Here is a 22,395-nt window from a genome sequence, read left to right on the forward strand (position 1 = left end):
ATAATGACCATGTTAGTTGGTCTATACCTCGTTTTATTCTTCTCTTTGAATCCATAAAGGAGCGCGCGTGTCGGAAGCATCGCCAATGTTTCCGACATTGCGCGCTCCATTATGAATTTAAAGAGAGTAATAAAACAAGGTAAGCTGTGGCAGGTTTTGTGGCAGCTGCCTTTAGTGGTGGCAGATTTTCAAAGATTTGACCCTTAGTCCGCGCTGAATGCGAGCTATGGGATTTACAACACGTAAATTCATCCTCTCCTCCCGAAAGACATAAGAGTAAACTTTGTAGTTACCTGCACAATGTGTATGATATCAATAAAACATGTTGCCGGATATTTGTAAGGATCGTTATTGCCGCTTTCATAGACATCGGTGTGTATTTTAACAAACTATAAATGTATTTTCGCTAGTAGGCTACTTATGTGTATTTAAATGTCTGAAACCTAAAATAAGCATTATGCGGTTATAACGACTTACTGTGCCCCCCTTTCCATCCTCTCCCCTCCTGCTGAACCTGAGCGATTTCGAAAGCGACTGCACGCTTTCACGAGCATCAGCAACTACACACAATCACCGATTGCACACAAGTTACCACCTGAAAAAAACTGTAGACCTCTTACCACTGTAGACCCCCACACCCACCCCTGAACATCTTCAACAGCATCACCTGTGTCTCAATGTTGTAATTGTGACAGACTTAAACAGCTCACGGGCCACATTGAATTGATTACCAGAATTTGTTGGCGGGCCTGATTAAAAGTTGTGGCGGGCGTGTTTGGCCGTTGTAATTGACACGTGGTCTAAAACATGTGCATTAAATTATGTTGGACTATCATGGACCAGACTCAAGTTCATTTACATATGAAAAATGAAGCCCTTGTAGGTTTGTTGAGATATTGAAGGCTGAAAATATCGAGCTGAATCGCGTCTAATCACTGCTGTATGTTTATTAATAATAATATAAGATCAATTTAGATTTCTAAGATTTTCAGGCTTTAATATCAAGTTTCCATTGTGACAAATTATCACATAGAGAGACAACAGTAGATCAAAGTGTGTTCAGTGAATGAAGTCTTATGGCAAATATTGTGCTGATTCAGAAATTGTCTCAACACTGAAAGTGTGACAAATATCCACAATCAAATAAAATTATCATACTGTTTAGTATTCCATTAAAATCTGGTGTATGTTATATGTAAGGAATAATTGACGACGGGCCGTTGGATTATTAGAAAAATAATGCACACCCGAGGTGGTGCTGCGGTCATGACTGCGGTCCAACGCCTCCGTTGCTAATTCCTAAATGTCATTTTAAACCTAGTAACGGAGACTTGAGCTGTTAATAACAGACTAATGCAGTTAATACAGTTAATAACTAAGTTATGAGAGAGAGAGAGAGATTACCTCTGTGCGTCTCTCAATAGTGTCCGGCAGCAATGTCTCTAGTTATAGTGAAACTTAGTTCCTTTTGTTCACGAACAGCGCCGTTGTTGTTACCTCGCTTGTGAGAAGTCATGTAGTTTTTAAGTTGTTTACTGATAAAATTTTTAGAGTAGCGCTAACAACATTAGCACGATGTATGCTAGTGTGTGCAAACTGTAACTGTTATGTATGTGCGGTCTGTGAAGGAGAGAGAGAGGGAGAGATAGAGTATGTGCTTTCCATACATAATAAAGTGTAATTTTGTGGCAAAGACATGGACATGATCTGTCGTTTTTATCCTTTTGTTTACTATATTTATTTGTTTGGCCAGTGTCGTTGTGGGTTTTGGTTATTTTGCTGTTGTAAGACCATTGAAATAACAGAAATCATTTGGCGAAGTGATATGGTCATGTAATGAGGTCAAGAGCTGCCTGGAACTACGTTCGCCTGAAAATAATTGCACACCTTAGAATGTCCGGCAGCCAATCAGATTCAAGCATTTAACGGCCCTGTAGTATAAGCATAAATAAACTTACTGTTGTTGCAGATGAAATGCCGGTTGTCATTACATGGCAAATCATGCCATTTTCCATTTGTCATCACAGCACACTCATCTCCGCCATCTGGTTGTCCAGGTTCCCAGTTCAGATAGAGCGCAGGTTCACCTGAAGACCAGTGCCATTCATCACGACCCGTCTTCTGCAGCCCAATCCAGACATACTGAACACTTCCATCATTCACACTCTTGTTCAGCTCGTTCATGTCGTTCATGTCGTCAGCGGTGGCCAGATCTGTGTAATTCTCTCTGCAGTATCTCTGAGCTTCAGTCCAGGTCTTCATCTCGTTTATAAAGTGATACTGAAGCTGAACACATTGAGATACGGAGCAGAGAGCTGTGAAAGAGAGGGTCTGATTTAATGATTCTCATAACAGGATCAAACCTAATGAAACTAGAAACCATTAAAAATACAAACACACTAACCAACGAGAAGAATGGAGTATAGAGTTTGGTCCATTTCTGAGGAAGGAAAAAACAGATAAACTCAGATTTCAAATATTCACAGATTCATTTGGTGCAAAAAATTATTTCAGCGATGATTAAAAATCAATCTTAATAGGAGCATAAATGCACTGGACACAATGATAAAGACAATATTAACATGCCAAAGTCTAATTCTAGTTAAAGAATGAACATGTGATTTGTTCTTACTTCAGAGATCGTGTGTTTCTGTCCTGAGTCTGATGTTTCTGTCTGCAGCTTCGAACTGTGTGATTATTATATCTGCTTTTATCCCTCATTCAGCATCACATCATTTGTTTATTCCTCTGAACAAAAGCCCTTTTAATTTAATGTTTTTTTGTTTGTTTTTGTTGTTTTTTCCCCCTCTGTGTTGGTCTCTATTACTGAAATTCTCTGGAAGTGTGTTAATTTGAATGTGGTAGAGACCTGTTTGTTCTGTGTGCACACAATGCAATGACACATGGAAATAAAAGACAACAGCAACAACACATTCAACTCCTTATTTATGGAAATCACAGGCAAAGAGAACATGTACACAGATGATGTTGCTTCCTCTTCACATGATGCCAACTCACGGTCAACATTATAACAGTACATTTCATTTACTGGTGTAACAAAACATGCTTGCTATATGAACCTCTTTCTGTCTCTTTTTTCACTGATTAACATCATATGAAGATCTCCAATAACTATACATGACTTATGTTCACATTCACTTATGCCATTTTTATACTACAACAGCAGCACAGAAGCTACATATAAAAGCACAAAAAGGTTCATAAATCTTATCAACCTCTGAATGAAGACACTGCACAGGGTCAGTGGGTGGGGCTAAACAGGCAACGATGTAGAAGCAGGCTTTGATCTTATGTGGATAAGCACCGCCTCCACAGTATTACATCATAGAGTGTTACATTCCAGAACCTGTCATTTTAGCAGACCGCCTTCAATATGTTGCAGCAGATTCTGGGACTTGTGGCATTTTGATTTTGTTAGATCTCAGTGCTGCATTCAATACCATTTGTCACACTATACTACTGGACAGATTACATAAGTGGATTGGTCTATCTGGTGTAGCTTTAAAATGGTTTGAATCATAGCTCTCAGAACGCACTCAATTTGTCTATTCTGGTGCAAACAGATCTCAGACTGTTCCATTGCGGCAGGGTGTCCCTCAGGGGTCGGTATTGGATCCTGGTGGTGGTTGAGGAGAGACCCTCCCCCTTACATGAAATACACTGGAAATACAGGCCTGGATGAAACAGAACTCGCTACAGTTAAACTGTTCAAAAACTGAAGTTCTATTGATTGGCACTTCAACTGCTGTAAATAGATGTAATAATTTTAAACTTACAGTGGATGATTGCCAGATTCTCCCTTCTGTACAGGTGCGGAATTTGGGTGGGATTTTTGATACACAGTTGATATTTAACACTCATTTTAAGAATGTTACTAAAGTAGCTTTTCATCATCTTCGGAATATTGCACGTATAGGACTGTTTCTCTTTATGCCTGATGCAGAAAGGCTTATTCATGCCATTATAACACCTAGGCTTGATTATTGTAATTCACTTTTTGCAGTAAATTTGATTAAGAGGCTGCAATATGTGCAAAATTCAGCTGCTCGTGTTTTAACTTACTGTACCATCCCACAGTCATATGACTCCTGTGCTTTCTCAACTACACTTGCTTCCAGTTCAATCACATATTGATTTTAAAGTTCTTATCTTAGCTTATAAAGCAGTATGGGCTGGTCCCAGAGTATATTTGTAATTTGGTCACAGTGTCCACACCATCTCAGTTTCTCCACTCTGCTGGTTCTCTTACTCTGTACCAGCCTTGTTGTAAACTCAAAATTATGGGTGGGAGGTCATTCTCTTGTATTTCTCCCAGATTGTGGAATTCTCTACCTCTTCCTATTAGGACTGCTCCGTCTTTGACTGTTTTAAGAAATTACTCAAAACATATCTCTTTAGTGAAACTTTTAAGTTATAATCTTACAGTTTGTTGTTGTTGTTATTGTGTTGTCATTGTGTTTGCTATTATGGAGTAGTTTTTTCTTTTATTGTTGTTTTATACTGTTGTAGCGCCTTGAGTGTAAGAAAGGCACATTACAAATAAAATGTATTATTATTATTAATATAAGCTGTTTTTAGACTAACAAGACAGTTTTGAGTTCTGAAACTTACGGGATGCTTTTATAGTACAGTGACCTCTTATATACCAACTGGTTTCTCAGTTCATGGCCCCTTTAAACTTGAGGCTATCTGTACCGTACTGCTGTGTTCTGATCTGCATAAAGCTTATCACTGTAGCCTCTTTATCTGCTGTATTCTTCATATGATATATTTCAATCAATCAATCAGCGTGTATTTGCATGTATTGGTTTGTTACTAACAAGAAGTGGGTGTGGTCCAATGAATGACTATGGAAACTAAAAAGGGTAGCTATGGAGACAAGCAAGGCACACAGCAGACAGAGGCAAAACACACACAATGGAACGTCACAATTTTTAATTTCATAGTCAATTTCATTTTTAATGAAAATACTGACTAATTAATTAATTATTAAATTTGCAGTGATCCTCTCATGACTACACAAAAATCTCTTTTAAAAACAGTTTGATTTTCTACATTTTATGATGGCCAAAAGGATATTTGACTAATTTGGAAATTACCCTCATGGCAACATTTCATTTCATTGCCTTTTGTGTCCCCAGTAAAGCACATTGAAGATTATATAAAATAAAAGTATAATTATTATTTTAGACATTTTAAAGCATTTTGAATCACCGTATTTTATGGTAAATACAACACTTATATATATTTCAATTATAAAAATTAATTAATTAATTATTAAATTTGCAGTGACCCTCTCATGACTACACAAAAATGTGGTTTTGTAAGTTGTAATTTGTTTGTAAATGTCTGGATCCATGGGTCAGTTAAACAATAAAGCAAACAAGCACAATTGCCAAGTGATACACCCTATAGTGAGCTGTCAGAGGAGGAGTTTGATTGATCAGAGAGTCAAAATTTGGCACAACAATGAACTCAGTGAATACTTGTCTGACAGACATGATAAATATATCTATAGAAAGCTTTAAATTACTACTTCAAAATGAAATAATTCAAAGCTTTAGACTATTGTGTGCGCTAGACACGCTAAATACCATCTGAGCCGCTCTTGACAGTCACAGTCTTGTGTTGTTTCCACCAGCGCGGCAAATCTTTTTCATAGTAAGTAAAGTTTATTTATATAGCACATCTATCTCAGCGAAGCTGACCAAAGTGCTGAACAAAATCAAAGGGTTAAAACATAAAACAAGCAATACAAACGATAAAACAGTAAAACAATAAAAACACAGATGAAGTCAAATTAGAAAGCCTGGGAGTAAAGATATGTTTTCAACATCGTTTTAAAAGTTGTAATACAAGGTGCAAGGCGGATGTTCACTGGCAGTTGATTACTGTGGCGAGTGGGGCGGGGCCGAGAGCCGTGGGAACAGAGCGAGGCCGGTGGAGTGAATGATAATGAGCGACACCTGCGCCGCTCACCGGTCTCGAGTCCCACAGAGGAGCTCCGGAAGGATAAAAGGAGGAGTGACAACAGTGGAAGACGAGAGAGGACCAGGCCTGGACTTTTATGATGTAACACAGTTCATAGATCGGGAAGGAGGCGGGAACCGGCGAACATTTAAACAAAGTTTTAATAAAATAAACAAACATCAAAGTAAAGCGGCAGCCCCTCACGGACGACTGCCGCACATAAAATACAAAATAAAAGTCCAGGCCTGGTCCTCTCTCGTCTTCCACTGTCGTCACTCCTCCTTTTATCCTTCCGGAGCTCCTCCGTGGGATTCGAGACCGGTGAGTTATGATTTCTGATCATAACTGTTGTTGTTGTTTTCAAGATACTCTTTCATTGATAGTAATTTTCAGCACTTAACTGGACAACGTGAATATTTCACCACTTTTTTTCTGCGTGCACATTTAATGGACTTCAACTTTGCACTATACAGGACTTTTATTTTGATACGATGGCGTGACGTCACGAGGCTGCGTCGCGCTCCTGCATTTGTTGTGATTCTGCTGAAGAAAGGTTTGTGTTTTAGGCATTTATTTTACATTAATGAATAATATTTTGTGTGAGTAAAGCGCATCCACACATAAATAACAGAGAAGGTGTAGTATGTAAGTTCGTTCCATACATCGTGAATCAGTTTATCTTTAACACGAGTTTAATCTCTGGAAACTACCGCTGACGGAAGAAATGGAGCTTTATGAAACTCCGAGTCAACTGAATCAATTGATTCACAAAATGATTCAGTGATTCGAAGCTTTCGAATCACCGCTCGCTGACGACTCCTGCTGATCAAAACAACGAGAACACATTTACGACTTTTACAAACCAACTGCAAATTTATGTGAATATTTAGTGTCTATATAATTTGTTCTTTTATTAAGTTGCAATGTTAGTTTTGAGTGTGTTTGGCTGATCAGGCCATTTAAAGCAATTAACTGCACTGTCTACTGGACTAAGGGGATTTAGTTTGCATTTATTTTTCTTTCTGTTAATTATTCTCAGCTTAAACAGAACAGTGTGTGCAAACATACAGAAAAACTCCTGCTGAAGCGACTGAGATCCACGTGACACTATTATAAAGATGGTGTTTATTAAAGAGGAGAATGAAGAGGCATTCAAACATGAAGATACTGAGGAACAAATAGGTTGGTTTTCATTCTCAAAGCTGAACTCACTCCTTTGATCCTGATTAAAATTATTAATATCATGTATTTTTGTAGCTTTATTTAACCCTCTGGGGTCTAAGGGTGTTTTGGGGGCCTGGAGAAGTTTTGACATGCTTTTTTCAGTTGCTTATAAACATATAAATGGCTAAAGTCTTATATCACTGTAAACAGTACAAACTGGGCTACAATAATATGTGAGCAGCATTTATGTACATGATTTTGTTTTTGAGAAAGAAACGTTTATGCGTGGCTAGTGAAAAACTAAAATTTTGAAGTCACTGAAATAAGGCCATAAAACACATACAGAACATTTGAGAACTGGATCTTGTAGCCTAGAATTTTTGCTTCAAAATGATATGTAAATCATCTTGTTTACTTGTTCACAGAAAACAATATATTGATTTAAAAATTCTAAGTCACTTTTTGAGTAGAAAGGGTCTATGCGAGAGGGCGTGACTCACACCTGAGAAGACAAAGGCCCGCATAATGAGCTCCATAATGAGCCATTGAGTCAGGTGTGTGACTGAGAGAGAAGAGTTACAAGAAAGAATGTGAGGAAAAAAGAAATGTGTATACGTATAACTATCACATAAAATAACTTGAGATTCACTTGTGAGTGCAGTTAAACAGTTTATTAGGAACAAACAAACAAATAAACAACAGAAGAGTCAAGACATCGTGGGTGCAATATCCAAAACAGTGGCAGGAAACTGGAACCCAGGAAAACAGGAGACAGCAGAAACTGCATGAGAAAACACAAAACAGACGTGAGCAACACAATGAACGGACAAAGACAAAGCAAACATGGTGACAATACATACACTACCAGTCAAATTATTTAAACAGTAAGATTTGTGTAGAACAGTAACAGTAAGAAGTGTCTTCAGCTCACCAAGCCTGCATTTATTTGATCCAAAGTACAGCAAAAACAGTACATTATATTTATTATAATATATAGGCCTACATATTTGTACTATTCAAAATAAATAAAGCATAGAACATATAACTATCCTCACGTCGTGCAACATTTAAATGCATATATTTCAAAATGTTGCACTCGATTTTACACATTTTGTTCTGGAGTTATAGTTTGGGAAAAGTTCAAATTAATTGCATTGAACTTTGTCACAACAACACATTATCGAATGTCAATAAGAAACATTACTTACTCTGTATAAAGTATCTCCTCCTCCGCGGCTCCAGCTGCGCTCGCGTTCGGTTTGTGAGGTAAACAAAGCTTTTTCCTCTCAGCGCGTCTTCTGGCGGTAAATACAACTCTTTTTTCCTCTCAGCGTGTTTCTGAGGTAAATACAAGGCTTTTTCCTCACAGCGTGTTCTTCCAAAACTGAAAAGTATCCGAGATGAACGCGTTGCTGCTTTGTTTACGGTGGTGTGGGCGTTTACATGCCGCGTGGCTCGCGTGGAGGTTTGTAATAACAATAGCGCGAGCAGCGCGTGGGCGTGACCTAATTAAAGATAATGAGACCAGACGGAAAAACTGGACATGTCCTTGGTTTCATACGGATTACTTTATCACAGAATATTTGTTTTCGGTAAAACTTACTTCATTTAACAGTAGACATGTCAAGCTTTCTATAGATATATGTCTCATGTCTCTGTGTGAAGTATTTGCTGAGTTACAGTTCATTTTAGTGATGTGTTTCAAAAAGCAGTTCGCGGAGACGGAGAAGACAGAGAGCGCACCCTGTTTGTTTTCTTTATTCTTCAAAAGCACAAAGTTTAGTTTTTATTATGAGTGCATACAAATAAAAGTAGACCCCTTACAGATTCGAATGGTGTATTGCTCTTATCTGTACGATCAAAAATGGCAGAGTAATTCAAGCTCATTTCGGCCTTATCAGGAAAATCTGCCTCAAAACGCATATATGCATTTGTCGACCCCAGAGGGTTAAAGGTTAGCCGCTAAGTACAAGACTCCAGACTATCATCAGATTCTACAGATGTTTGCACCAGTTCAACATCATTAAGAGCTGAGAATCAAAATTTCAGTTTGGTAATTGTTTAGCTCAGAGTCATGATAATCTGAGACCATTTTGATGGGATTCTGATCAAATTTGAAGGAGTTCAATACATTTCAAAATGGGGAAGAGCCTATATAAACATGTAAACTGTGAACTAAAAATGTAGTTTCTAGGACAAAAGTACAAATGTTATCAAAAGAAAAGTGAAATTTTGAACTGGTGGTGGCATTAAACAGTTGGTACTTGAGACCCTGGAGTTGGTTAGATTACTGTTCAGGACCACACCTATCAGTATGCCAAATTTGATTATTTTGGAAGGTGTAGTTCTCAAAGCTTCCAAAAACTCCCTTTGGGGAGGAATAAGAAGAAAAATAAAACCAATAGATACAAAAGGGATTGCAGCACAGTCTATACTTGGCCCCTAATAAACGCAAAATAATGATCAACATTAATATTCAGGGAATACAGTCAGACTGCATTTTATTAATGGGGTAGTAAGGGGTCTAAATAATGGGTAGGGGGCGATGGCTGCCAAAACTTTAAGAATAACTAAATGTTTTGATGTCTGCCTCTTTGTGCCTCTGGGGTTAAATTTGTATTTATTTGTATTTTTTTTTTACCTTAGACCTGATGCTGCTGAAAGAGGAGAGTCAAGAACTGCATGATGTAAAGGAAGAGAAACATCTGTATGAGAAACATCATGATTTCATAACTGCAAACGATATTTTAGTTGCTCAGACTAAAAAGGTTTTCTCGCGAAAAAGGGCGCAAACGACTAGATCTAGAAGTTATCGCACCTGCCAACAGTGTGGAAAGAGTTTCGCCAGAAAAGGAGGACTTAACGTTCACATGAGAATTCACACTGGAGAGAAACCTTTCACCTGCCCTCAGTGTGGAAAGTGTTTTATTGAAAATGGAAACCTTACAAAACATATGAGAGTTCACACTGGAGAGAAGCCTTACACATGCGCTGAGTGTGGAAAGAGTTTCACTAGAAATGGAAGTCTCAAAGTCCACATGAGGATTCACACTGGAGAAAACCCTTACACATGTCAACAATGTGGAAAGAGTTTTACTCATAAAGCAACAATTAATGCCCACATGAGGCTTCATACTGGAGAGAAGCCTTACATGTGCCCTCAGTGTGGAAAGTGTTTTAAACATCAAGCAACCCTTAATGGCCACATGAGAATTCACACTGGAGAGAAGCCGTTCATATGTGATCAGTGTGGGAAAAGGTTCAGAAGTAAAGTAAACCTTAATTGGCACATGAGGATTCACTCAAGGGAAAACTGTTTTAAATGTCATCAGTGCGTAAGGAGTTTCACAGACAAGAAACACCTTAAGAATCACGTAATAACTCACATCGGAGAAAAGCCTTTCATGTGCCATGACTGTGGAAAGAGCTGCACAAACAAAGGAAACCTTAAGGTTCATTTGAGAACTCACACTGGACAGAAACCCTTCACCTGCCAACAGTGTGGAAAGAGTTTCACAGTTAAAGGAAACCTAAAGACTCACATGAGGATTCACACTGGAGAGAAGCCATTCACATGTGGTCGGTGTGAAATTAGTTTCACATATATCACAGACCTGAAACGTCATTTGCAATCTCATTCTGGGAAGAAATTGCAGTGTTCCTCAGTGTGACGAGGTTTACAAAACTGAGCAATTTCAAAAATCACCTGTGTATTCCAGTGTCGGGCAGTAGCGTAGCTGTTTTCTTGATCAAAAACAGAGCTTCGCTACTGAAAATCTATTTGATTAAGTAGCGCGGTAGCGTCAACAAAAGCTAATATTACATTTTCCAAAGCATTTCAGAGGCTTCAAGCTCAAATCGAAAATATAATTGCTTAGGATCACTGATCCTGGATCAGTAAGTGACGCCACTGCCACTAAACCTCATAACGCCATTGGCTCCTCAAACTGTCATTCAAACCTCATTATTCCTCCCGCCTCTCAAATGAAATGCAGTGCGTATTTTAGAGCATCTCCGCTTGTTTGCAGTCCGAAGGTAAATCAAGAACTGTTGATTGAATAAGTACAGCGGTTTCTTTACTCAAGAATCACTATATTTATAAAGGCTAATGTTTTTTGTATTTGAGGAGCGGAGAAGAGTGTCTTAGTCTAGCATTTGTTGTCGAGTCAAATAGCTTGTGCAAATCGCTTAATCTTTTATAAAATGATATTTTGGCGAAATAACAGAAAAAAACTGAGCGCCCACATGGCGACAGAAAACTGTATAACCTGCAAGTTCATGAAAACGTATGTGATGCAAGTACTGCCTCTGATGTGGCGGTAATGACGGGAAAAAACATTCGCTGGTCAAAAATTTCGTATTTGAACTTGATCTTGGTAAAATGTTAATAATATAATGACACATGCAACGATGCAAATAAACGTAGCCTATTTGTAGGCCTATACATTTATATGGTAACACTATACAATAAGATATCATTAGTTAATGTTAGCTAATGTTCTAACGTGAACAAACAATGAACAATACATTTATTACAGTATTTATTCATCTTTGTTAATGTAAATGAATGAAAATACAGTCGTTAATTGGTATGTTCATGTTAATTCACAGTGCATTAATGTTAAACAATTTTTGATTTTAATAATGCATTAAATTGAAATTACCAATAAGATTAATAAATGCTGTAGAAGTATTGTTCATTCTTAGTTCATGTTAACTTATACACGCTCACTATTGAACTTTATTGTGAACTGTTACCATTTATATATATAAATCTGTATACAATAAAGCCACAATACCAATTTTCTGCATAGCTGTGTTTATTATTGAAGGTGCCATAGAATGGAAAACTGTATTTACCTTGGTATAGTTGAATAATAAGAGTTCTGTACATGGAAATGACATACCGTGAGCCAGTGGTTGACTGGCCATCTACAGCACCAGGAGTTTTCCCGGTGGCCGCTGTACAATGTTGGCTGGCCCATTGTGTAAATATAAAGAATGGATTATAGTAAATGTAGGTTACGTAGCCTATACATGTCCATCAGCCCAGACAAATGGCCCTTTTCGAATTTCTCAGATTTTAATGCCGTTTACATTATTTGCCAGTGTACATAGAAACACTAACGTAGCCTTTTTCAGCGGACAAAAGATAAGAGTGAATGTTTGTCGTTATATTTCTTCTGTAATTTTACGTGTCTAAGAAAATGTTTCAAAAAATTGTAAAAATATAATTCTCAAACTTACTCTAGAACATTGGAAATCTGAAAACTTTTGCTTTCAAGTGCCGTGATTAGGAAAGTTCTAAAGAAGATTTTAATGTAAACGTTTTAATGGTTTAATGTTTGAGCTAAATGAAATATTTCTGTGATCAAAGCAGTATTTTCAGCATCATTACTCCAGTCTTCAGTGTCACATGATCCTTCAGAAATCATTCTAATATGCTGATTTGCTGCTCAATTAATTTCAATTATTATTTGTGCTCAGTTATTAATAATGGTTCCTATTATTATAAATACTGAAAACTGTTTTTGATTCTTAATATTTTTGTGGAAACGGTGACACTTTTTCAGGATTATTTGTTGAATACAAAGTTAAAGAACAGCGTTTTTATATATAAATAATTTTTATAAGTAGCCAATATATTTACTGTTACTTAAATCAATTTAATGCAACCTTGCTGAATAAAAGTATTGTTTTTTGTTAACTCCAGACTGAATGGTGATGTATCACAGTTTCCACAAAAATATGAAGCAGCACAATTGTTTTCAACGCTGATAATAGTCAGAAATGTTTCTTGAGCAGCAAATCAGCATATTCGAATGATTTCTGAAGGATCATGTGACACTGAAGACTGGAGTAATGATGCTGAAAATTCAGCTTTGATCACAGAATATATAATTATATATATAACTGTGAGCCTCAAACACCTTTGTTTCCTCCTTCTTATGTAAATCTTGTGCATGCAAAAGACCACTGAAAAAGAAGCGAATCCCAACATAACACCGACTGTGACGTTACAGTCGGGATCATTAATGTTTACACCTCCAACATTTGCGTAACGTATACCAGCCCATGTTCTAGGCCAGCCGGACCTGCACAGCTGAATCATCGATGCAGTGTTGCCAGATATTGCTATTAAAACAAACAAAAACCAATAAATTAATAAAAATAAACTGAAATTATTTCAAATCATTTGCAATTAAGATCAGATAAAGATATCACTGACCCTAAACTGCAACATCCTACTAATTTTCTACACAAGTCCAAAGATGCTTATAACAGCTGGATCTGGCAACACAGCCGTGCCCTCACTCACAACTCTCTCTCAAGCCTCGTTCATTCCACCAGCGTCTCGCAGTGATCATGTTCATACCACAGATGCTAAACATTCTTGCAAAATCTCTCAAAATCTGTATCTTCGTCTGATACAGGCTCAAACATATAAGGTTGGATGCCTAATCTCTCCATCGTTCACGGACAGTAGAGATCTGTTTGCTGTGTGAGCTGTGAAACAGGCAATCAGAGCAGAGCTCTAGATTATTATTCATGACCCTTCCAAGGTAATAACAGACCATTTCATTCTAGGGACAAATCCTAGGGTTGTAAATGCACATGTAAAACCATTTCTGGAGATTTTTTACCCTTACCTAAGCCACATACCTTCTATGTAGACATCAGAGAACAATTTAAAATATTGTATTAATGCATTCTATGGCACCTTTAATTAAAATGCAGTATTTATTTGTTTTGTTTTTTTTAATTTCCTGAAAAGTAAAAGTTTAGGCCATAGGAGGTTTCTGGCCGAAAGCAAAAATGTATTTTGCCTATGTCGCAATATGAGGTAAATCCGGCCAGTACATGATACTTATTTTTGTTGCCAAATTGGTTTGGAACAGTTGAATAAACAACTAAACTGAACTATTATGCTTGTCTATCTGCTTGACTGACAGCTTTATTGATCATCACTGAGAGAACATTGACTTTTAGATGTAGAAAACTACTTTCGCCATGTTACCATAGCTTAGCTTGCTACATTTCCCAGGAGGATAGCTTTACCCTGTGTCCCAATGTGCATACTGTCCACCCTATCTGCCCTAAATAGTATTTAAAATTACTACTATCACATAGAATATAGGATGGATAGTGATTGCATACCCAGAAGTCAAAGCAAAGTCCAACTCCGGTTGTGCACTGTCCTACTACTTCCACTGACCGCTTCTGATCCTGTTTTGATCAGGCCCAGCTTTCAAAAACAAACCACCATCATATGTATATTGCTTTAAGTTATTTATTTATATGTATATATTTGTAAATATGTGTCCGTGTGTGTCTTTCTGTGTGATAATGATTCAAAAATCTGTATATAATTGTATGTGGTTTTTTAGGGGTACGCCAAGTAGGTGTATGATTTGTGGGGCTAAAATTATTTATGAGGCTGAGATCCTTAGGTTTAGAAATGATGTGGTTACCCCACTAAGGGGTAAGTTTTAGTGTAGTTGTTGTTTGACCTTAGATGGTTTCAAAAAGCAAGAACATGCAGCGTCCTCACTTGGTGGTTTAATCTTGACCTACAAATTATGTAGAAAGAGTATAATTTGAAGAGTATGCTCAAAAAGATCACTCAAATATTTGTTCCAATACTTAAGGTGTTTATTTGTCTGTGTAATTTCACAGAAAGTTGGAACAGACACACTGAGTCGACATTCAGGAATTCATCAGGAATTTATCACTTGCCCTCATGTTGTTGCTCCATGGGGCACAAAAGATGTTAAGTTTACAGAATTTTTATAGGACAGTGAGATGAATTGTGAATCTGCATATATGACTCTTCATTGTTATCATTGTTGATGACATTTATAATTTTACAGAACAAGCTGAAGGCCCACCTGACATCCACCAATGCAGCCAACAGCATTTTGGAAAACTCCAGCACCAGCAAGATCAGCAAAACCTTGGCCAATGATGGGAAGATCCTCTGGTCATGGAAATGCAATTAGCATTTTTAAAGGGGACATAACACAGTTTCACCCAATCTCATGTTAATCTTGAGTACCTATAGAGTAGTATTGCATCCTTCATATCTCCAAAAAGTCTTTAGTTTTATCGTATTTATAAAAGAAAGATACAGCTTTACGATTCTCTCCGAAAACATCTGAGCTCCTGGAGGCATGCTGTGGGCGGAGCTAAAGAGTGACGAGAACTTGCGCATCGACTGCCAACAAAACACAGACATTTGATGCCGTTTCACTTACCGTCTGCAGTTCTGAAACATGACCGGGATCTTTTATAGCTGGGACCACTCCATCTTTTGATATGAAACGATGTGCAAATCTAGCGTCAAACCAGGCCTTGTTTATAAAACGTTTGTCAACAAACACACTTGCAAAGCTCCGTTGCTGCCCCAAAAAACAAAATGCATCCACTGTTTACGTAACGCTGGGTTCTTCGGGAAGCTGAAAAAGGTTATCTTTGCCGTACAACCAAAAACACACTTTAGAGACATTCTTCCTGAGCGAGTCCCATGCAGTGCAGCTGAATGAAGCGCGTTGATGGGCGTGCTCTTGGTCTCGCTCTGGTCTGTGCACGGGCATGCTCTTCTGGGAGAAATGCCCATATAAGGAGTTCCACCCTTCATGACATCATGAAGAACCACAATGGAAAAAAAAAAATTCTGACACTTGTAAGAAGCCTGGAAGTGTGTATTTGGCACAGATGTACTCTTGTTATACATCCAAATCCTTTTTAGAAACTTTGGCCATGTTTAGCATGAGAATCCAACTCTTTAACAGTGTATATAACTCAACATACATGAAACAGCATTGGACACCCCTTTAATATTGCATAGTATATTGAAATTAATATTAATTGAAAAGAAAATGTTGACACCATAAAAATGAATAATTATGTCCACTTAGCCATATGTTATGTTAAAAAACGCAATTGCCTTTGTGATCCTGTGCACAATCCTGTGGACTGTAGACCGGGGGATGTGAAATGTATTTGCCACTAGTCTGTATGATGCTGCACTTTCTATCCAGTACACAAACACACACACCTGGATCTTACATCTCCATCCTTGGCCAGAAGGATGTCGGAGAATTTCAACAAGGCTGAACAGGGGCTGTCTCGGCAGCCTAAAATCTGGCCCCAAGTCACTGGTGCCAACAAATATTATTTCGAGCTCCAGGACCCATTCATTCACCTGCATGTACGTTACACCCAAAAAATAATCACACCAAACCTGTTTAAACTCTGTTACAATGATATTTTTGGAAACAAAGTTTTTTCGTAACTGACATAAAACTTGTTTTCCTGTCATTTGTAACAAAACAAAAAAAGGGGTTTTGGACATTTTTATAAAACCAATAATTTTAGCTTGTTTTATAACAAAACCAATTTTGTACATGTTAACCTAAATTTATTTCAGTATAGAAATTAAACTTTTAGCTGAGGTAAACATCTTCAGTACCACCACAGACCCATCAACTTAATGCCACTTGAAAACATTTTTATCACAGTGCTCATTGTCCAATAGAACTTGACACTGGTATCTCTGCTGCCTTGCTCGAGCTGCTCTTCTCTGTGCCAAGCGCTTACATAAGATCAGGTCAGGAAAGGAAACATTTTGTTGAACCAGCATAAAACCATTACTTCGAAGGCGGTCCACAATCTTGGTGAGGAACGTTGCCACATACCTCTTGCCATGGTCCAAGCTGACACTCATTACGGTATATATGACTCTGGATCTCCATCAGAACACAGCACAGAGGGAAACACTGTGATCTGTCTCTGATAGCAGTGTGTTGACTTGATCTGGTCTTGATAAACAGTGGTGTAGCATTCAGAAAAATCTACCTGCAGCACCACAGTTTCCTGGTCTGATTTTGCCTGAAATCTTTTGGCCTGAAAAAAAAAGTGCTTTGCTGTCTTTTCACAAAACAGTGATGCCGAAATTTTGTAGCAGCTGTCATAAGAAAATCAAGTACATCACCAAGTGTGCCATGCTTCTGGACCAGGGTTAGGCAATGTCTGTCCTGGAGTGCCAATGTCCTGCAGAGTTTAGCTCCAACCCTGAAAAAAACTCATCTGCCTGTAGCCTTATGCTGCATTCAAGTCCTCCTGGGGCGTTCATACTTACGAGTTGAGAAGTCGTAATTACGACGTGAGGTGCATTCAAGTCACTTTGGTCGGAACAAGATGACAGTGGACAAAATTCAATGATTTTTAGCTCTGCATCTACAAAATGATAAATAAATAATGTGCATAATTGTGTTTTCGCTTTTTTCTGTTTTTATTCAATTCATGAAAGTTATGTAAACTGAATCATTATATATTCTATGGCAATTATACAATAATATAATATTTTATATATGCAACTTATATAGTTTTATTGTATGTAGCATCAGAACGAGTCAGACAAAACTAAGATTCGATCAGAACATCGAAACATGAGGAGCTGAAATTCCAGGAGAACAGGACAACGTCGTAAAGATTCCTATCTCCGACTTCTGGAGCAAGCCTAACCAACAAGCCTCTTCCAGAACAGCTTGCAACATTTAAGACAAAAGAACACTTATTGATAAGTCCAACGTAGGAAGGAGATCGTCAGATTTGGGGTAAATAGTCAAGATTAATGGTCAAAGAGATGGCCATCACATGTGTTCCACAAGAGAAATCACAAGCTTCTTTAGATTGACTTCTCCCCCACACATACAAGACAAAGACTGAGACTGAAATTCCTCTGTCCAAAGAACATGTCTTTTGGTCTCCACAGAAATACACAGAGACTTTCTTTTTCATATGCACGTAAAATCATCCTAAAAGGACATTTCTAGGCATAACACTATATTATGTATGTAACCCACACATTAGATTATCATGTTTTAAGCACATATTATGTATGTCTTTTTAATAACTATTGAATGACTTTAAGGTTTATTCATGTTTGGTATGTATGAGCTTGACAATTCTAGCTTGAAACGTTTCTTCCAATTGATTCTTTGTCAAATGTATCATATTCTGGTTATAGAAATCACATCCGAAATTATACTTTGCAAGAGTGTGTAAAATTCAGACCATGTGACTGATAACATGCTGATTTATGATGGAAGGAACAACCCTAACTAAGATAATAGCCTATCTAATTGGTCAAGACACCAGATGGGATGTGTCCAAAAAGCAGAGTTTAAAACCTCAGGACAGCATCAAATCTTCCTCTTTTCCTCTTTTCGTCCTTTCTCTCTTCTTCTCGCCACTGCGTTTTGACGCTGTTTTAGCGCTCTTTGAGCGTGCTCTGGCCTACAGGCCAGTTGCTACCTAACACCACGATGAGAAGAAAAACCACCTAGTCTCGTTACTCATTTTATTCTTTTACTTTAGTTTCTTTTCTTTCCGTTGAGTCTCGTGTTCAAAAGTTAAGTTTGCTGCAAAGTCCAGCTCCGACTGCACCCGCTTCAAACTTCAACCAGCAACTGACTCCAAGACCATCCTCAGCCAACGCCCAACCATTGGCTACCCAAGACATCACTTCAAAGACTACTGAACTTCCAGCCAATCACCAACTCGGGAAAACCCCTTTCCTGCAACGACGACGACAGAAAGGAATCCCTGTAACACAAGGCAACGCAAGTAAAACAACTGCAGATTCTAACTGAACTGGTGCATTTAATATAAATTTTAGCCTCATTGAGAAACTCAATGCGAGGGTTAATTAAGTGATTGATGGTTGTTCAGGTCTATGCAATAGAACATATTGTTATAAACTTGGGATTTCACTTTCTCATTCTCTAAACTCATCCTTTCTCTCTTTCTGCAACGCGTGAATGTGTGAATGCGTGTGTTCATGTTAGATTAGTTTATGTCTTAGGTTTATATAAATAAAGTCTTATTTATATTCAAAAGAGAAGTATCTTGTGTTTTGTGCTTACAAGTTAATATCTTAATCTGCCAATCTTGTTACTGTGCTTATTAATAGTGTTTTCACTATATTTTGGATTTTAATATCCAGTGCAGAGTTGATGTTATACGGCTCGTTCAGTGAATCGCTGAAGACTCAGTGATCAGCCGTGAAACAGTGATTCTGTTCAAATTACCTATAAAATCATAAATGATTCCCTTTGAGCTAAATTAAAATTATATTTATGTATCAAACCCTACAGTACATTACAAAAAAAAGGTTACACTTTATATTAGGTGGCCTTAGCTACTATGTACTTACATCAAAAAATAAGTACAATGTACTTATTGTGTTTATATTGTATTGCAAAACACTTTTCCTGCTATTGAGGTGGGATACAGGTAAGGTTAGGGACAGGTTTGGTGGTATGGGTAGGTTTAAGGGTGGGTTAAGGTGTAAGGGATGGGTCAACAGTGTAATTATAAATGTAATTACAGAAATTAATTACAGATGTAAATACATATAGGTATTTTTAAAAATATAAGTACAATGTAAAAACATGTATGTACACAATAAGTGCATTGTATCAAATTATTAATTTAAATGTAAGTACATAGTAGTTAAGGCCACCTAATATAAAGTGGGACCCAAAAAAAAAAAAGTTATTCATTTCAACAAATTTACCGTCAATACTGATATTGCATATCTATTGTCTTTGGCTGCGTCCATTGCATCCGACACGTTTTCTCACTGACACACAGTGTCGGTGTCACGAATCTGGTTCGTGGTCTTCTGTCAGACTGCCACAAGAGGTCGCCTCTCCATCATATTGACTCTCACACCACACTTCACACTGGACTGCATTTCCCATCATCCATTGCACTGATCACACAGCTGTCACCAATCACACGCTCACCTGAAAGCTATTACACCCACTGTATAAAACACACTCAAATCCTGATCTACTTGCTGAGTATTGTTAAGCGTTTTTCACTGTGTTAGCTGATAGCTACTTTATAGAACCTGTCCTAGTTTTCCTAGGTTATTCATAGTCTTGCCTTGCCTGTTTTTCCCCGTGTATCAGATTCTTGCCTGTTATTACTCCTTTTAAAAGTAATCAAGTTACTTTTGTGATTACTTTATTTTAAAAGTAATTAGTTACATTACTTATGTTACACTAATTACACTAGTTACACTAATCTTGACAAACTATAAATCGTTGGAAAGCTCTCAGATTGAAGTCTTCATATTTGCCAGCAATTTTGATCACTTTAAAACCTAAAAAAAACTGTCACTCTGTTTGCCCCCATCTAAATTATTTTCTGCATCCTTGTTGTCTACACAGTTATATGTTGTTACATTCTGTTTTTGTCACGATTGTAATTTGGTTTGTCATAATTCTGGTCATTCTTTGCAAAGACACTTCCTGATCCAGCTCAACAAACTGTCACAGAGTCGCTTGCAAAAGGAATTATTATTTTATTGCCAAAGACATGATGCCCTTTCGAGTAGTGGAAAAACCTGGTTTTCTCCACCTAATGAAGAAGGCAGTCCCAGTGTACAAAGTACCATCAAAAATGTACTTTTCCACCAATGAAATCCCTTGCATGTACAAAGAGGTCAGAGCCAGCGTTGAAGAACAGCTGAAGGAAGCTGTTGGTTTTCATCTTAAGTACCATTGTTTGGAGTCTAATTTTTTTCCTGAAGACCACACCTCAGAAAACATCTCAGAAATGTTTGAAAACATGCTCCAGGATTGGAAGCTTTCAAAGGAAAAAGTGTTTGTGGAATTACCACAGATAATGCAACAAATATGAAGAAGGCCTTTTCAGACTTCCCTTGTGTTTGGCTCACTTGTTTTGGCGACAATTTAAATCTGGCCATTAACAAAGCCTTGAAGATCCAAAGGGTGGAATCTGTTGTCAGATCATGTCGACACTTGATTCAAGGATTTTCTCGGAGTTGGAAAAGAGAATTAAACAAAAAAAAACAGGCAGACCTGGAACTCCCTGAGCATGCCTTCATCCATGATGTGATAAGATGGGGATCATCTTTTGAGATGATCTCCAGGTTTCTGGTAGTGACAGGAGTACAAGGCATCTCATGCCAAAAGACAGTGACATTGCCATACTTGAGAATGTCAAGCAGGTCCTTCAACCGCTCAGTGACCTTACTGATGCCCTGGCCTCGGAGAAACAGGTCACACTGTCTTCACTCACACCAGTATTGGAGCACATAGGCAGTGAAATCCTCACTGAGCAAGCTGAAGACAACCAACTCATCAGACAGAAGCAGCAAGTAATGAGGGAAGACTTGCTAGAAGTGAGATACACAGAGCGGGTGGAACGAGTGCTACACCTTTGTGGATGCCCGATTTATGGGAAGCTTCTGTAAAAACCTGGATGACACAGTTGAGGCATGTGTGGAAGAAGCCGTGAATCTTGCAGAAGCAGTTCCTTTAGATAGAAAACATCCTCAAGCAGAAAGGGAAGAAAATGAGGCTGGAGAGGGAAGCGGTACTACTGCCACCACTAAAAGGAAGCAAAAAGGTCGGTCTGGTTTGCTAAAGTGAATTACTTCATCTAGGCAGAAAAAGGTAGCCTCAGGAAATAATAATGTCCGTGATAAGGTGCTGTCTGAAATGAGAATGTACAAGTCTCTTCCTACCACTGACGCTGACCCTCTGGCTTGGTGGAAAATGCATGACGAAGAAATGCCTCTCCTGGCAAATGTGGCCAGGAAGTATCTCTGCATCCCTGCCACAAGTGTGCCTTCGGAGAGGATGTTCAGTACAAGTGGGCACATTCTCTCACCTCAGCGGTCAAGATTGAGTCCTGAAAATCTCAACATGCTTACATTTCTTCATCACAACTTGGACTAAAAAGAAACAAAGAAATACATGCTGCTGAAAAACAGTAACAAACATGGTTTTGCACTTTTTGCTCTCCCATTTATGCTGTTTAAAAGGAAGGAGTTTGGTTTATTTTTGTCTAATCTAATTTTTTTTTTTTTTAAAAACTTGCTTCCTTTTCCCTTCTAATTTAATTTTTATATTTGAAATTTTCCACATTTTCCCCAAAATTTCCTTTTTTTCAAATGGGAGATTTTTAATAGTTTTTTCATTTATTTATAATTTTTTCAGAAGGGAGACTTCAATTCTTTAATTAAAATGGTTTTAAGTTTGTTGTAATAAAGGATTTGTTCACTCAGAAAACTTATTCTTATTATTTTAAGGGTCATTGTTACAGGATAAGAATTGTTGTTTAATATATACCGTGAAACTGATATTTTCTAAGACGATAATCATACTGTGAAAATCTCATACCGTTACAACCCTACTC

General features: G+C 37.7%; 2 protein-coding genes across 2 annotated transcripts; one reads left to right on the forward strand and one right to left on the reverse strand.

Annotated features, from left to right (window-relative positions):
- Positions 1–1,433: 1,433 nt before the first annotated feature.
- LOC131538836 (C-type lectin domain family 17, member A-like) lies at positions 1,434–3,191 on the reverse strand. The gene is made up of 2 exons (XM_058772987.1): positions 2,405–3,191; positions 1,434–2,315 (listed from the first exon to the last, which is right to left on the reverse strand). The coding sequence occupies exons 1-2, from the start codon at positions 2,436–2,438 to the stop codon at positions 1,915–1,917; spliced, it is 435 nt and encodes a 144-aa protein (XP_058628970.1). The 5' UTR covers positions 2,439–3,191; the 3' UTR covers positions 1,434–1,914.
- A 3,073-nt stretch (positions 3,192–6,264) lies between these two features.
- On the forward strand, positions 6,265–14,310 carry LOC131538771 (gastrula zinc finger protein XlCGF8.2DB-like). The gene is made up of 4 exons (XM_058772877.1): positions 6,265–6,312; positions 6,465–6,544; positions 7,031–7,173; positions 9,802–14,310. The coding sequence occupies exons 3-4, from the start codon at positions 7,110–7,112 to the stop codon at positions 10,824–10,826; spliced, it is 1,089 nt and encodes a 362-aa protein (XP_058628860.1). The 5' UTR covers positions 6,265–6,312; positions 6,465–6,544; positions 7,031–7,109; the 3' UTR covers positions 10,827–14,310.
- Positions 14,311–22,395: the final 8,085 nt, after the last annotated feature.

Source organism: Onychostoma macrolepis, chromosome 04 (assembly GCF_012432095.1).
Source record: "Onychostoma macrolepis isolate SWU-2019 chromosome 04, ASM1243209v1, whole genome shotgun sequence".
In the NCBI taxonomy this organism is placed as follows: Eukaryota; Metazoa; Chordata; class Actinopteri; order Cypriniformes; family Cyprinidae; genus Onychostoma; species Onychostoma macrolepis.